Raw genomic sequence first — 17,464 nt, 5'->3', positions numbered from 1 at the left:
TAGAGGTAATTTTTTATTTATTACTTTTAGTATTTTCCAAATTTTATCAATCTACATGGATTATATTTTAGAAAATATTTTTACAAGATTAGCCCCAGCTGTTTTCCTTAATTTACTCCAAATTCAGTTTTTTAACTGTGAAAATCTCCTCAATCCAATGATGACTATATTTTTAAAACCTTTGATATCAGTCACTTCAAAAGGCCATTTAAAAATTTAAATAGATGATGTTCACCCGTGCCCATTTACTAAATTCATGTATTCTAGCCCCTTAAAACAATGTTTTTTTATTGATGAACTGTGCTAATAGAATTACTAACTTTAGTGTGAACTGGCCAGAGTTCAACACTGAATTGAATAGATAAGAAAAACTGTCATTTGGAGAAGCTGACCACCTCAGGCTCCCACAAATAATTCTCACTGTGCACATCCCCTGAGTGCTTTTGTAGCTTGATAGGTGGAAACCAGATTGAGAATCTACTCTTCCTAACCCTCGGTCTGTTGCTTCTTGTCTTTTACCAAGCCTGTATTTATTGCATTTTCTCCAAACTTCCAACGCTATATATGGCTTATAGAGGGTTTCACAATAATCTGGGTTTTTTGAAAAACATAGTTCTCTTGCTACCATTTTAGATAAAATATTTGAAGAGTTTTTTTTTTCCTCTGCAAGAGCTTTATTAAAAATGCTAACTCTCCTACAAAAATAGTTTAGCCTTGAATATAATTATAGTGTAGTCTCATCTTCAACTTAATCAGCAATTTAAAATATGCCAATATCTGCTCTGTTAGTTGTTCTAGGAGGGACTATGTCCCCCTCTGTAAGATGCAGTGTGAACGTTTATTTTTTGCAAACCCTGTTCCTGTGCACCTTTATCGCCGGCCGGCACCACCTAAGCGGACTGAGTTGACAGAGCATCCTTAGTCACTACTAGGACCTGGAGCTGGAATTCTCACACCCAGTGTGCATGAGAATTGCTGGCAAACAAGTTTAAAATTCAGGTTCCCTGGCTCTGCTACAGTAAATGATGACTAAAGAGTTCTGGGGTGAAGTCTAAAATATTTGCATTTTTGTTAAACAGCAGAGAATATTCTCCTACAGGCAATCTGGGAACCACATTTTGAGAAACCCCAAAGTATTAGCCATATAGTAGGTACTCGGTTTAGCACACACCTGGCAGGCTTACACTGCTGTCCTACTCCGTGCAAGGCACACAGAGGGATGAGACTGGAGACATCAAGAATTCACTATTTCCCTGGTCTGGCCAACCTTGCCCCATCTTTAATAAGGTAAGGTAAGCCAGCCGCTCTTGCATTCAGTTCAGGGAATTTAAACCCAGTGTTGGTAGATAGAGCTATTTCTGTGTAGCTCTCTCGCCTTTGGATTTCAGTTTCCTTGGTGATTAGCCAGGTATGGGTTTGACAGCCTTCAGTTAGGAAGAAAATGCATGTGGTTTGGCATTTTGTTACTTTTGTTTTCTTTCTGGAGCCAGGAAACTGGTATCTTGCTGAATTGTGAGTCACAGCCGTGATGAAAGTTTTATACTCCCTAAATTATAGCTGAGATAATTTGTCTTTTAATTGCATTTATTGCAGTGCTGGAGTGTTACAACAAGTACTTCCCAAAACGCAGCCTACTGTCGCTGCTCCCCGACTTCTAGTGCACCCCGTCATTTGCCGTCCACACTGAGGCATTGAGCTGAGTATTGCTAACTGCCGAAACATAAGCAAAACGCTCAGTTTTCTTTTGAGTCATCTTATTGAACAGCGTCATTCCAAAGGAAATTTTGAATACATGACAGTTTCCTTAAAGATATGCATTGGATTGCATGAATATAAATTCCTCCATTACATGCATGAGGGACGTTGCCACCTACAGCATGGGTCCATTATTCCAGTCTTCAGAGGAAAAATAAATAAAGCCTAAAGATCAGTTATGTAAAAACAGTGGGGAAAAGGAAAGCATAAACCTAGCCTCTATCTTTGGCTACTTTTATGTTTTTCTCCTTTCATCCCGCCAATAATAAACCAGCAAGAAACAGAGGAGGAGCCGCCCTGAACCACCCAGGCAGGCTGTCGACCTAGAAACTGCTCCCTGCTGCTCCGGTGGCCTGTCCCGCGCTCCTAAGGGTGCAGCTGACCTTTCTCTGTTCTCGTGACACCCCAGACTCACAGACCTACAGGTGATTTCTAGGATAGATTGACTTTCTCCGTGGTGTTTTCTCTTCCATAGAAATTCTTCTGTCCAGCTCACCAGGTTTCGAGGCTCACTTTCTTTGGAATTGTCCAGGAACCCGGTGGCCTTGCCTCTACTAAGTTTTTTGGCTTTTCTTTGTTTCTTCTCTATGCAAATGCTGGAGGCCATTGCTCTCAGTGAAGTGTAGATGCTGACACCCAGGTGCTGATGTCTTTAATGTGTGTACCTTTCTTGGAAGAATTGTTTTCTTTGGAAGCAATTCCTTCATAAGTTGTAAATGAATTTCAACCTAAAAATATTACAGGTATAAAATGACAGTCTTCTTACTGGGCAGGCAGCCCACAGAGCAGTGTCAAGATAGATCACATAGGTCACTTCCACGGGTCCTTCTCAAGTCAGTAATGTACAAAATTCTGGGAAAGAGCAGAGAAGAAGTTACAGGTGAGCATTAGAGACAAGAATGAAGGGTATTTATGAGAAAACTACAGCTATTGTGCAAAGGTAGGTATGAACAGGCATTTTCATTTGTCTTCGAAGCCACCAAGGGAGAGACAGACAGAGAGAAAGACAGAAATAGAGACAGAGAAGAGACAGAGAGACAGAAATAAAGATGGAGAGAGAGAGGGGCTGACATGCCTGTCTGTTTTTTGTGGGTGGGAAGCATTGGAGGCTCCATATCTCGACCCAGTCACCCAGGCTCGGGGTCTTGATGAGGCTGGAGCCCAGAAGCTGTGTCACCGTGCAAGGGCCCCGCAGTTTCTGCCACAGTCCTGTCCCTCCCAGAGACTTGGCTTGAAAGGCAGAGCTGGCCTTGGCTGCTGGAGAGCTGGAAGGAGATTCGGTGAAAAGGAAAGGCAGGGATGATGTCAAGGGAGGAATTCGGGAGCAGCTGTCAGAAAGTACAATGGGGAACACTGGGAACATGCCGTGTATCAAAGGATTCTATTAGGTGAAGTACACATTTTTCTGTAGACGGTGAGAATTTATCAGGGATTCAACGTGAATAATTATTAAGTTAAATTTATTTTCTCTATTTCCATCTTTTTCTCAAAGTTAACTTCAAGATTGTGATGGTTAATTCTATGTGCCATGTGACTGGGCCATGGGATGCCCAGACAGCTAGTTAAACATCATTTCTGGATGTGTCTGTGGTGGTATTTTGGGAAGAGATGAGCGCTTGACCCAGTAGACTGAGTAAAGCGGGTCTCCCTCCCCAGTGTGGGTGGCCTCATCCCATCCCTCGAGGGCCTGAATAGAACGAAATGGTGGAGGAAGGTTGAATTCTCTCTGCCTGATGGCTCAAGCAAGGGCATCAGTCTTCCCCTGCCCTTGGTGCTCCTGGATCTCTGGCCTTCAGACTCAGACGGGAAGCTACAGCGTGGGTTCAGCAGCTCTCAGGCCTCAAACGGCACCCTCGGCTTTTCGGGGTCTCCAGCCTGAAAACAGCCAATAGTGGGACTTCTCAGCCTCCATAATCATGTGAGCCAATTCCTCAGGCTGCATATATGTGCTACACTATTGCATCTATTTCTCTGGAGAAACCTAACAAATACAAAGGTCTTGTATTCATTTAAGACAAAAAGAAAACATGTGGTTATCTTAGTCCAGGTTATATTTCTTTAGCTGGCCGTCTCATTTGTTACAAATTATTTTTAAAAGCAAGATCAAACAAAAAAATAGATGCATTTAGTTGCATTTGTTAAAATTACCATTTTCCTTATAGTGTGTACAATTTTTAAATGCATAAATTTATTTCAGATTTTAATACAGTGCTAAGTTTCTAAATATACATTGTGCTGCTATCTCCCTGCCACTGGGGCGATACTAGAGGAGGCCTGATGGGAGTTCCGGACATTCACCTCTACCCCCAGGCAGCGGAGGCTACACAGGAAACAGTAAAGACACACTCAGCCCCTTTCACTGCTCACTCCCCTGCTAGGGCGGCGTGGCTGCAGGCCGACTGGAGAGCCAGGACCCCTGCCTTCACCTGGCAGTGATGAGGAGTCACTCTTACAGCATGTCAGAGGAGGGTGGGTGAGGACCTAGATGTCCACTCTTACAGGCAATAATGAGGCTGTACCTTCCTTCCCCTGCCAAGTGGTCTCAGAAGAAGCCAGCTAAACCCAAAGCTTATGTTGGAAACTTCAACACCCTCCTCTCAGCAACTGGGGAAACAACTACATAGGAAATCAGCCAGGATATAGAAGAACTCAACTACACCATTAACAGTAGGATATACTCCGTATTTATAGAACATGTAAACCAACAGAAGCAGAGTTCCTATTCTTTTTAAGTGCCCACAGAATATGTATCAAGATAGACTATACATTGAACCATAAAGCAAAACCAAGCAAATTCAAAGGAACGGAAATTGTACAAAGTAGGATTGTCTGCTGCAATGGAATCAAACTAGAAATCATTAACAGAAAGATAACAGACAAATTCCCAAATACTTGGAAACTAAACAGTGCCCTCCTGAATAATCCGTGGCTCAAAGAAGAAATCTTGAGGAAGTTTAAAAAATATATACGCTGAACTGAATGAAAATGAAAATTCAGCGAATCAAACTTGTGGGAAACAGCTAAGACAGTACTGAACAGAAAATTTATAGCACTAAATACATATGTTAGAAAATAGGGAAAGTCTCCAATCAATAATCTAAGCTTCTACCTCAAGAACCTAGGAAAAAAATAAACCCAGAGCAAGCAAACAGAAGGTAATAACGAATAGAAGAAATCAATGAAATTTTTAAAAATGGGCAAAATCAATGAAACAAAGAGCTGCTCCTTCGAAAATATCAATAAAAGTGGTAAACCTCTAGTATGAATTACAAAGAAAAAAGAGAAAAGACATAACAGCAATATCAGAAATAAAGCAGGAGCTATCACTCTAGACCCGGTAGACATCTAAAAGATTGAAAGGTAACACTGCAAACAACACTTACACGTAAGTTTTATAATGTAGCTGGAGTGGACCAATCTCTCAAAAAACACACGCTACCTCAATTCACTCAATATGAAACAGACGATTTGATTAGCCCTATAACTATTAAGGAAATGAATTTGTAATTTAAATTCTCTCAAAAAAGAAAGCTTTTTGTCCCAGGTGGTTTCACTAAAGAATTCTACCAAGTGATTAAAGGAAAATTAATGCCAATTTTACACAATCTTTCCCAGAAAATAGAGAACACTTCCCAATTCATTTTATGTAGGTAGTATCACCCTAATACCAAACCAGACAAAGACAGTAACTCACACACATACACACACGAAAAATTAGAAATGAATATCCCTCATGAATATAGGTGCAAAAATATTTTTGAAATATTAGCAAATAAAATTAAGCAATACATAAAAAGAATTACCCACTTTAACCAAATGGAATTTTTTCAGGGGTGCAAAGCGGATTCAATAATTAAAAATCAATCAAGGTAATCATATGAATAGGCTGAACGAGAGAAAACACATCACCATATCAGTGGATGCATAAACAGCATTTGATAAAATTTAATACCCGTTCATGATAAAAGCTCTCAGAAAATTAAGAATAGAGGGGACAATCTCAACTTAATAAAGAGTATATACAAAAATCCTACAGCCAATATTATATGTAATGGTAAAAACTGAATGTTTTACTCCTAAGATCAGCAGTGAGTCACGGATGTCTATTCTCACCACTCTCATTCAACATCGTGCTGGAAGTTCTGGCAAGTGTAATAAGATAAGAAAGGAAATAAAAGACCCACAGATTGGAAAGGAAGAAATAAACCTGTGACTATTTATACAGAATATGATTGCCTATGTGTAAAATCCCAAGGAATCTACCAAAAAAAGAAAAAAGAAAAAAATGAAAAAAATTCATAGAACTGATGAGTTCAGCAAGGTCAGCTGGCAGAAGATAAACATAAGAAAATAAACTGCATTTCTATATCCTAGTAATGGGGAATGAAATTAAAAATAAAATAACATTTACAGTTGCTCATAAAAATGCATTACTTAGATATAAATCTAACAAATTATGTAGAGAACTTGTATGCTGAAAATCACAAAATGCCCATGAAAGAAATCAAAGATCTACGCCAAAGGAAAGACATGTCCTGTTCTTAAATTAGAAGACAAAGAGTAAGCAGTCAATTTAGTAATAACATAGTGGTAGTTATCCCCAAACTGACATACAGGTTTAATGCAATTTCTATCAAAATCACAGCAAAATTTTTGATAGATATAAAGATATAGACAATATTGTCTGAGGGATGGACATACTTGAAGCTCTGACTCGGACGGGGCAAAAGCAATATATGTAACCCAAACATTTGTACCACCATAATATAATGAAATAAAAAAATAAAAAATAAACAGAACTAAATCCACAAAAAAAGATATAGACATATTATTCTAAAATTTATACAGAAAGGTGAAGAAGCTAGAATAGCTAAGACAATGTCTATAAAGAAGAACAGAATGGGAGGAATTAGCTTACTCCATTTAAAATCTTATTATAAAGCAAATAATCAAGACAGTGGCAAGGGGGTAGACACATACACCAATGGGACAGAATAAAGAACCCAGAAACAGAACCACACAAATAGATTCATCTGGTTTTGGGGAAGTGAGTGTGTTCATAAACTGGCAACATACAGAATCCATATTCTATATTTTTACTACATTAATATCAATATCCCAGTTTTGCAGGATGTTCCCATTGAAAGAAATTGGGTATAGGGTACACAGAACAGAGTTTATCTCTATTATTTCTCATAATTGCATGCAAATCTAAAATCGTTTCAAAATTTAAAGTTTAATTAAAAATATTTAAAGGTGATGAGAGCAGGTTACATATTGACATAATAAATGGCATAAATGGACACCATTTATTTAGATTTTCAAATTGCCTTTGACAAGTCTAACATCAAAGAAATTTGGATTTGAGGAAATTATCATGGTTAAAAGACCAAATTTGGAATCAGACAGTATTTTATTTTTAAATGAAAAGTGTGTGTGCGTGCTTGTGTGCGTGGGCATGTATGTGTTGTGTATATATACTTCTCAACTCTGTCCACTAAAAACACCTAGAAACGCTGACTAATCCAATAATAATGTGCTGTTGTGTTTGTCTAGAGTGCCAATGGCTATCTCTAATGTTATGTTTTCACTAAAATGGGCAAGGTCTCCTGCAAAAAATACTTGATTTCTGATTTGGAACCAGAAAGAAAAAAAAAAACACATTTTTTGGAAACACTAATGCCAATTTTATGTAATGCATTATCAGTTATTTGCCTTGTCATATTAATTATGGTAAAATATCTAAGCTATATGGGGAGTCTCTAACATTTGCACTGAGCTGCCAACTTAAATCCCTTCAATACTGTGGTCATCTGTACCTTATGAATAGGGTCAGGGCTATTAAAGTTGGAAGGCCTTTAGGAGATATTATTTAGCACATAAAAAAAGACTCAAAAAGCTTAAGAAGCTTGTGCAACATCACAAAAATAATTAAGCCTATCTGCCTCACTATTCATTAATTTATACAAATGCCCTGGCAATAAAATAATTTTGGTAAGCACTGTGCTTCCTACAAACATCAAACTGCCCTCTTTGAATGTAGCTGTGTATGTGTGTTAAACACCCTTTTCTAGGTAACCTAACAAGTTGGAGTCTTCAAATGGGAATTTTGAACCTTAGTTTTAATGGGAGACTTTCAGCTTTTTCTCTAGATATCCATGTACAAGCGTACCCTGTATGAGAATTTTCTGAAGCATGTGATCTTGTGATAATGAAAGACTAATCAGCCCAGTCTTAAAGTAAAAGATAGCACAATAGTATAGCTATATTTGGTTACAATATAATAAAAACTTCTTGTCCATTTCACCAAATATTTATTAAATGCATTCAGTGGACAAGGCATTTCGCTAGTTGTTGCAGAGACAGCTACATAATGCATAGTCATTGCTCGCAAGGCACTTGGTAGCAATTTTACCAGGGGAGTTAAGAAGGTTCATCACAAAACAAGCCCATAACAGGAAGAAAGGTCAACAGGAATGTATTTAGAGAAAATCAGGTTGTTCAACTGTGTGTGTGTGCGTGTGTGTATGTGTGTTTCATTTGAAATCATCAGATTCTCACGCAGAAAATAGGCTAGAATTGTAGGTTGGAGCTGTATAAAGGTGGCCCTGTATGACAGGTCAGGGGTTCTGAATAGGAAAAATGACATTCTCAGTTCAATGTAGGCATCAAATAGCAGTGTTGAACTAAAGTGAGAATACAAAAGGCCAGTTTTTAGCCTTTTTGACTATTTGCCTGTCAAAATAATAAGTGATAGGTTTTACTAGTGGGAAGGCAGGAAATATAAAAAAGTGAGGATTAAAGGGGAAAAGGAGGTGAAAGGATAGCCATTGGCAGATGGCAGGGAGCAGTCCTGGGGGGAAGGGGTCTCAGATGGCACCAGGGCTCCCAATCTAGATCATGTGCAACAGTGAACGGGAAGAGGGAGAGAAGACCTATTTTGAGAAGACCTGATTCAGAGAGATTTTCAAGTGAGATGGTTTTGAGTTTTTCCTTAAAGTAGGAAATATGGTCATCTTCTGAGTATGCAAACCTGGACCGGGGGCTGGAAGCCTGGAAAGAGGCAAACAGATTTATTACAATTATCAGAAGATTTTTAAAATGGTGTCATTAAGATGTAACAGGGATCTTTTCTGCAGCCAGCAGGGTCCATCTGAGACATCAGCATAAATGTCTGGCAGATGCAAATGAGTCTGAATTACAATTAGAGCTAATGATTGACCCAGCCCCGAGCTAGAGTTAGGGATGACTGACTGTGAGAAAAATGGTAGAAGCTTATCAGTGCCCTGTGCTGCTCAAATGCCTGGGCCTACTAAGGTTTGGGCTCTGAGACCTGAAAGAAGTCTGCAGAAGGTGATGGTTTCAGAGACTGTGCAGGAATTGAGGGAGAAGAGATGCCAAGGGCAGGGACAGGCACGTGCAGAGAGATGGGGAGGACAGCACAGACCACTGCAGAGGAGAGTCAGAGACGTGACTATCATGGAGGTGGAGTACTTCTATGTATCTGCACCGGAAATACTGAAAGTCATGGAGAAAAACGTGTTGGGAGAAATTTGGGCAAGATCTTTAGCAAACAAACGCGTACTCCTCTTTGATGCAACTGAAATGGCATCAAGAAAGCTGGGGCTGAAGTGAAAACTCAACCCTGGCACTCCCAGAACGTGATGGTTGTGCCAGGCATACTGATAAGGGTGCCAGGAGAAATTAGATCAACTTCTGTCAGTTTTCCAGAAGTGAATCGGAGTCACTAACTACCGAAGTCATGCAGGCATAGTTGGGTAATGCAAAAACACAGTGGGATTTTCTGTTGAGATGACTCGCACTATTTGAAACACCTTACATTTTGAATTACTCTTTTTGGTCTACAAAGAGCTTTCATATATATTATATCACAATATTAACAGTATGGTTAGGTATTTTTACTCCCATTTTGCCAATTAAAAAACCGAAGCTCTGAGACATTAAATGACTTGCCCAAATCCACATAGATCCAGGGTGGCTTCTGAAAATGTGTAGACTTTTCTTCTGTGGTTTTGCTGGGCACTGTGCTTCCTGGTGTAGGAAAGCACAGAGACACCAACCTCAAGGTCAGGGCTTTTTGACCTCAACACTTTGGACATTGATGGCCAGATAATTGGTGGGAGCTTCCCTGTGCTGTGTACGGTGTTTGGGTTTGGCAACGTCTCTGCTCAACTCTCACCCCCAGTTGCGACAAACAAAAATGTCTCTGGACACTGGCACGTGGCCCCCAGAGGACATGATCACTCCTGGTTAAGAATGGCTGCTTAAGATGATACAAAACTGTTGATACTTAACAAGGTATACTGTGTAACCTAATACGTTGTTCACATTCTGGTGCTTGTACAAACTGGATAATTAGGTAACGATTTCATTGAACCGGAAAGTTATTTTGGTTTTTGGCATTGCCACTTAGCTTGACCAGTCTTCTGACCCAAATTTATTGGAAAACCTGGAAATGTGCAGGATGTCTTGGGATTTCTGTGCTGTTTAGGTTCCTATGACAGCAAAGAATAGAAACTCAGGCTGCATTGTAAAGCAAGGGCATAATTTAGAAGTCTTGTAGGAAGCGAGACTCAGTAGGGATCATCTGATTCTTCTCAAGCTTCTTCCGACTGGCCACACGGCCTCTTTCTAATGGCTCGTTTCTCTGTGTCTGCCTAGCACCCTTTCCCTGCCAATGATCCGATCCTCTCTGTGCTCTCAAAGAAGTGGTTCTAACCACTCACACTTCATCCTGGGTAGTGCTCACACTGTCTCCTAAGTGGTGCTCACACTCCCCCATAGGTGGTGCTCACACTGTGTCCTGGGTAGGGCTCACACTGTCTCCTGAGTGGTGAGGCATCATTGGTCAGCTGCCTCCCCTGGTCCACTCAGGACAAAGAACAGCCTATGACACCCTGTCGATGTGCCATGCCCCAAGATGTTTTTCCAAAAAGCAGCTTTTGTAACTGGCAAGGCTTCTGATAGATGGGCAGATGGGTGGCTAATCTGCTTCTCATGACTGCACTGGGAGTGGACACTTAGCTGAGACTGAGAGAGGCAACAAAATCACCTCTGTCTCCCAGCCCCTACTAGCACACCAGTGAAACTAGACAATAACGTCATTTAAATGTATTCATAAATAAACTATGGTGGAGAAAATTGTCTTTTGGACAATCTGGATTTAATTGTTTCATCTTTTCTTCATTTTAAGGACTTCAGATTAACTATTTAAATGATCCAACAGAATCCTTTTAATGAGAATTCTATTTAATTTCTCTAAGTGAAATCACACAATATTCCCAAAGTGTTACAAAATCTTTTTACTTGGTTTAGTGAGTTCCCTGAGTGAGTTAGAGTCCTTAAGAATAAAGGGGTCTACATGAATGTGAGTCATCACTATTTGCTCTTAAACTCGGGGATCAGAGGAGAGCCTCACGAAATAGAACAGGAGAGGGTTGCTTTGTTTAATGTACAGCATGAGAACAGGCAGATGATAGCTTTGAACTTGCTGGTAATGTGAACTCTAAGACCTGGAGATACTTCTTTTATGAATAATTGAAAACTTCAGCTGAGTCAAGTTATTCTTTGAAGAAATTTATTTTCATGGTCATGTTTAATCATTAGTAATTACACTATTTTCTCTGATTCTAGGTGATGTATGACATTGTTGGAGCAATTGAAAAAAATAAAGACTCCCTTTCGCAGAATCTTCTATTTGTAATGAAAAGTAAGTTGATTTTTTTTTCTGTCCTACACTGGTTAAAATGCCATACAGCCCTTATTTCTTTATCTCTGAATATTTTCCTATAAAATATGCTACTAGCTAAAGGATAATTGAAATATCTTTTGCATTCTAATGCCCAGAATAATAAGGAATGGGTCTTGCCACACTATACATCGGTTACAATTTAATTTGGAGTCCAGTGGAAACCATAATTTAACTAAGCTTTTAGCAGATAAAAATGTAAAACACCTTTACTACTTTAGTGGTACGAATATAAAAAAGCTTTTCTCTAAAGACTAATGAAGATGAATATGGATTCCAAAGTTATTTAGGCCACAGTAGGCTGAATTTCATTACTTAAGATGACTCTGGAGCACAACTAAGGATGGTATTTTATTCTTATATACCTTCAGTTACAATGTATTAATGCTCACTGCATAGAAGGGGCCTATAAATTAATGTGTGTGTAATCTATGTATACATTAATTTATAGGCTTCTATGTAGTGAGCACTAATACTTTATATACATATACATATGTACATGTCTTTATATACATATGTCTATTATGTTTCTATACTATATATAAAACTATATACAAAGTTTTTATATGCTGTAATTAAATGCATATACATACATACATAAACATATATAGTTCTGTCTCCCCTAGAAATTATTTTTTTAGCATTTCTGCAGTGATTCACATTCTTCTAATTTTTCTTCACATTTTAATGAATTAAAACATATCATCTTTTGTCCTTTAAGTTGCTCTAAGTGAGATACAGTCATCTATCTTTCCTGGTAAAAGAAGCATGTGATAGCTTTTCATGAGACAGTTGAATGCCTTTGAGTTGGGAATAAGACATCCATAGCACTTCTGGTCTGAGGAATATACGTGCCTCAAATCACAGCAGTGCAGTTGTTAATACATTGTTTTTTTGCAGGAGATTACTCTGCTTGCCTCTCAGAACTTATAGTTATTGTGAGTTCTCTGAGCTGAGACTAATGGTAAAATCATAGACTTGGGGTAATAACATAAAGAAAGAAAGAATTGAAATAATTGATCCTATTTATTATCATTGGAAGTATCTTCCTTCTAGCTTGCAATTATTTGAACTTTATAATGCACTTCCATTTGGGTCCTATCTTTTATGAAAATCTAATATATAGCATGTCTTAAAAGTTTATACAATGTTTTTTCTTTATTTTTGTATTTCATAGGACATGTATAAAATATGTTCACTGGTGACATTATATTTTTGCTTATCTTAATAGAGTCCCTATATCATAAAGACATTCTTTTGTGTACACTTGTACACAAAAAAGTTCCAAGAAGAAAATAAGTGAATCTTGTTTTATTATAAATACTTTAGGATGTAGGTGCATCTGAGCAAGAGGACAAAATTTACAATGTGCCCTTATATGTTTATACAGGTGGCAGATGTTTTCTCTAAAGTGCTAGAAATAAATGTTTTAGGCTGTGTAAGCCATCAAATCTCTGTTGCAATTACTCAACTCTGCTGTTACAATGTGAAAAACAGCTGTAAACAATACTAATAGATGCAGCTATATTCCAATAAAACTTTATTTATAAAAACAGGCAGTGGGTCATATTTTGCCCAAGGGCCATAGTTGCTCACCCATTTTATCATATAAGCAAAAGACTCATGGTTGTCATAATATTTTATACTATGAAATATTTTGATGCCTGTAGATCATTATTAAAAGCAAGTGAAATTTATAAATAACAATTTTTATCTCCAGGTACTTTGCTGAGTACTTTTCTTATAGTGTCCAATTCAATCTCCATATCATCAAGAATCTCTGAGTTGAGGAAGATGGTAAGGTCTGTTGTAGGATCTGTACAAGCAGAGCTGTGTCTATGAGACACCTAAGCAAGTGAAGTTAGGTAACTTGGAGACGCGGCTCATGGAGAAATGCTGCCAGTATATTCATTTATGCCTGATATTAGAAGTGAAGTCTATTTGACTCAGAAGGAGGCTAAAGGAATCAAAATCCAGACTATTAAGTCTGCTCATGAGAACAGTTAATTTTAGGATTTAGGAACATCCAGGATTTACTGCCATTTATGTTAACAATTATTGAGTCCTTTGTTGTTTTGTGTCTCTGCACACCTGCTTAGAAATTTGGGTACATAAGTTAGCTTATACCGTTTTACAGGCAGAAAGGCACTCTGCAATGATTGTAGATCTTTCCATTTCAGTGTGTACATAGAGTGACATGAAGAAAATGGTTTGCAGTAAGTGACTCCTCGTAATGGGAAAGGAAGAATAAAACTGCCTCTGCACCAGGGGCTCCTTTATTAGGCTCTAAGAGGGAAAAGGATGGCAGAATTTCTCCTGCTATGAGCTGTGGTCAGGGCTCTGATGTTAGCTCCTGATACATGCTAGTGTCTCCCTATGGCAGCAGGATGACAGGGGACCTGCTCTGTCTGCATGCGTCCTGACCCTATGATTCTGACAAAACACAGAAATAGGTCATGTGCATATTTTCATCCATATTTATGTCTGGTGGTTTTAGTTTTCTTAAAGGTTTTTTCGTTAATTATGGGAATACCATTTAGTATTATTTATTTGTAGGTCCGTTTCTACATAGATTTGCTATAATTATAAATAATAATTGCTTAATCATTATTTACTTAGATGGGCCACAGTATTCCATGTTTACTGTTTAACTGTTTATTTTGAAGTGGTTTCAAACTTACAGTTACAAAATTAGTACAAAGAACTCCCAAGTGCACTCTTCCCTGATTCATTGTTTTCATGACCTTTCTTTTACTCCCTCTCCTTCCATCCTCTGCTCTCTCTGCCTCCTTTCTCCCCTCTGTGTGCATGCTTACTTTCTGAACCATTGCACAGTAAATTGCTTACCTCTTTATGTCTAAGTACTTTGGTTTACACCTTACGAACAAGGACATTATTTTACATAACCTCAGTAAACAGAATATTTAACAATGATGCAATGCTCATATCTAATACAGAATTCATATAAAACTTTACCAATTGTCCCACTAACGTTAGTCTTTTATAATGATTTCTCCCAATTCAAGATCATTCATTGCATTTGGTTATCATTTTTTTATTGTTCTTTTTGTTTTCTTTTTTATTTATAAATTTCAGAATATTATGGGGGTACAAACATTTTGGTTACATATATTGTCTTTGCATCACCCAAGCCAAGGCTACAAGCATGTCCATCTCCCAGACAGTGCACTCTGCACCCATTAGTTGTGAATAAAACTGATCACATCCTAGGCCACAAAACAGATCTCAACAAATTTAAAAAAACAGAAATTATACCATGTATCTTCTCAGACCACAGGGGAATAAAATTAGAGAAACTAGTTATCATTTTTCTTTAGTGTTGTTTTCTAATCTGAGGCTTTTCTTTGTCTTACATGATATTAATATTTAAATAAATAAAGTCCAGTTAATTTGTAGAATGTCCCTCAATTTGGGTTTATTTCATATTTTCTCATATTAGAAACAGGTCACAGTCATGCATTTTTTGCCAGGAATCCCACAGAAATGGTGGGGTGTCTTTGGTGTATCCTATTATGGGGACAGACACAGTTCAAAGCATGTTAACCATGATCACTGACATGGTGGTATCTTTGAGGTTTTCCTGATATAAAGTTGCTGTTTTCTCTTTGTTATTGATAAGTAATTTGTGAGAAAGTACTTTGAGAAATGTGCATGTTCTGTTACTCATCAAACTTTTATCCATTAGTTTTGTATGCATTTACGATTTTTGCTTAAATCAATTATTTCTGTTATGATTGCAAAATTTTTATTTTCTAACCCCATCTTTCCATCAACAGTAGCATTCTACCATAAGAATTTCCACTTCTCTTTTACTCATCAATTTATTTATTATTAGTATGGACCTGCAGATTCTTATTTTATTCAATGAATCATAACTTGTTGCTGTCATATTGATGCTGAAATTAAGACTTGGCCAGTGAGGACCCCTACAAGTTAGTTCCTATGTCCTTTAGACAGGTTCTGATGAGTTTTTTGGTACTTCCTTACCATCTCGCCTTCCAAAAGTGTTTCAGGATCATCTCCCTTGCCTCAGATCTAGAATTAGACATTTATCCAAGATGCCTTGATTTATCCTAGAAGAGAATGGTATTGAGAAACTCTAAGATCTAAGGGTTCGGGGGAAGTCATTGCTACAGGGGTATTATCAGTTTTAGGCCCTTTCATAACTTGAAGATTCAAGATATAGGTAAAAATAATATATATATATATATATATATATATATATATATATATGTAACTATCTATTAAAAATCATGAATTTATTCTGATACCTCTAATTTCAAACCAACATCTCAGGCTTCCTTTTGCATTCTGTACTTGTAGCTCCCTTCCCTGATAGGTCTTCTGCTGCTCTGCTTGTTTACTGATGTGGGGATTTTTCACTGAAAGCATTACAGATATATAGTATATGTGCCCTATTTTGCACCTGAGCGGCAACGTAATTTGTGGAAAAGACAGAAACTGATCTGCTTTGCAACAAACATTGCTAACTCTCTCATGGGCTAAGCATGATCCTAAGTAATTTATGAACCTTCTTTTACTTTTTAATTTTGCCATAATCTTCACCATAGGTACTGTCATCATTAGTTTACAGGAGAGGACACTTAGGCTTGAAAACTGCCTACATACAGATATAAGTAATAGAAGAAAAATTCCTTCCAGATTCTTAACCTCCACGTACATTGTTTTCATTATGCTATTCAAATTTGTAACCCAAAATCCAGTCTTCTAAGCTCCAAGTTTTCCTTCATGTGTCAAAAAAGAAATATGAAGCCAGAATTATTAGATTTTTATAACCTAACTACTAAAATATATCAGCTTGCTTTTACTTTTGCACCTTAACTGGATTAATAAAAAAGGACGCTTCTTTTCCCTTCTTTAACCTAACAACTGATGCAGCCAAGCGAGACAGGGTCTCCCTCTGGCATTTACATACTACTCTGAGACAGGTTAGGTCCTGGGGAGATATGTTCTTGGGTAATTATTTTCCTGCAATGAGGAGTTTCTAACATAAACCATGAGTCTTTGTGACTTGGTAAGTACACAAAAGCCCCTTGGGTCTGAGCAGGTAAGATTTCGTTCTGACAACCAGGGTAGAAGGAGGTGTTACCCAGTTAGAGAAGGACCAGGTGCTCAGGTGCAGAAAAAGGAAAAGTGAATGAAGACTCCTGGCCAAGGACACTGAAGGTCAGGACTTGTCAACAGTGTGGAGGATGTAAAATAAGGACGGAGGGAGGGGAACACTCCTCAATCCACTGTACCAGTTACATCTTGCACACAGATTGGTTTAGTGGCTAAAGTACTTGCATAAGAAATAAGTTTAAGCTCAAGTAAACAATGATGTTAGCGCCACTTACAGTATTCATTTATTTCCTAGCTAGTGAAAATGTCGTGATCAATCATTTGTTCCAGTCGAAATTGTCACAAACAGGATACCTCGTATCTTCCTATCCTTCCCTTAAATTCCGAGGACATAAATCCGCCCTGCTCAATAAGAAAATGACAGCTTCTTCAATTATCGGAGAAAACAAGAATTACCTAGAACTTAGTAAGGTAGGAGTTTTTCAATTCTTGTTTGGTTATTTTTAAAGTTTACCTAGTACGTTTGCGTCTTCCTTTTTTTTTAGAAAAAAAAAGCATGATTTTGAACACCAATGGAAAGAAGATATTCTAATAGAAAGAATTAAGGGAAAGAATGCCTACCTCAAGTATAGCCATCAGAATGAGGGAACGTTATAGGAAAGCATAGTATGGTGACAATTCAATAATAAGTACAGTATTAGTAATTGTATTGGTTGTGTGTGCAGCATGCTATTTATGTTTTGTTTCTATGACTGCTTTTTTTATGAACAGAACATATTACAACTTCAGGGACAATAGACTTATGATAAACTTAGCTATCTTATTCTGTTGATATTA

The 17,464-nt window shown here is 37.8% G+C and overlaps 1 protein-coding gene across 1 annotated transcript in view; it reads left to right on the top strand.

The window, feature by feature from the left end:
* MYO16 (myosin XVI) overlaps positions 1–17,464 on the top strand; it is a 476,542-nt gene that overhangs the window by 323,860 nt on the left and 135,218 nt on the right. Inside the window, exons 23-24 of the mRNA XM_045567153.1 lie at positions 11,410–11,485; positions 16,923–17,098. Of these exons, the coding sequence (XP_045423109.1) occupies positions 11,410–11,485; positions 16,923–17,098 (252 nt within the window). The remainder of the gene's footprint in view (positions 1–11,409; positions 11,486–16,922; positions 17,099–17,464) is intronic.

This window comes from Lemur catta, chromosome 13 (genome assembly GCF_020740605.2).
Source record: "Lemur catta isolate mLemCat1 chromosome 13, mLemCat1.pri, whole genome shotgun sequence".
NCBI classification, from domain to species: domain Eukaryota; kingdom Metazoa; phylum Chordata; class Mammalia; order Primates; family Lemuridae; genus Lemur; species Lemur catta.
The sequence above is the reverse complement of the archived record's forward strand: the minus strand, read 5'-3'. Positions and strand labels throughout refer to the sequence as shown.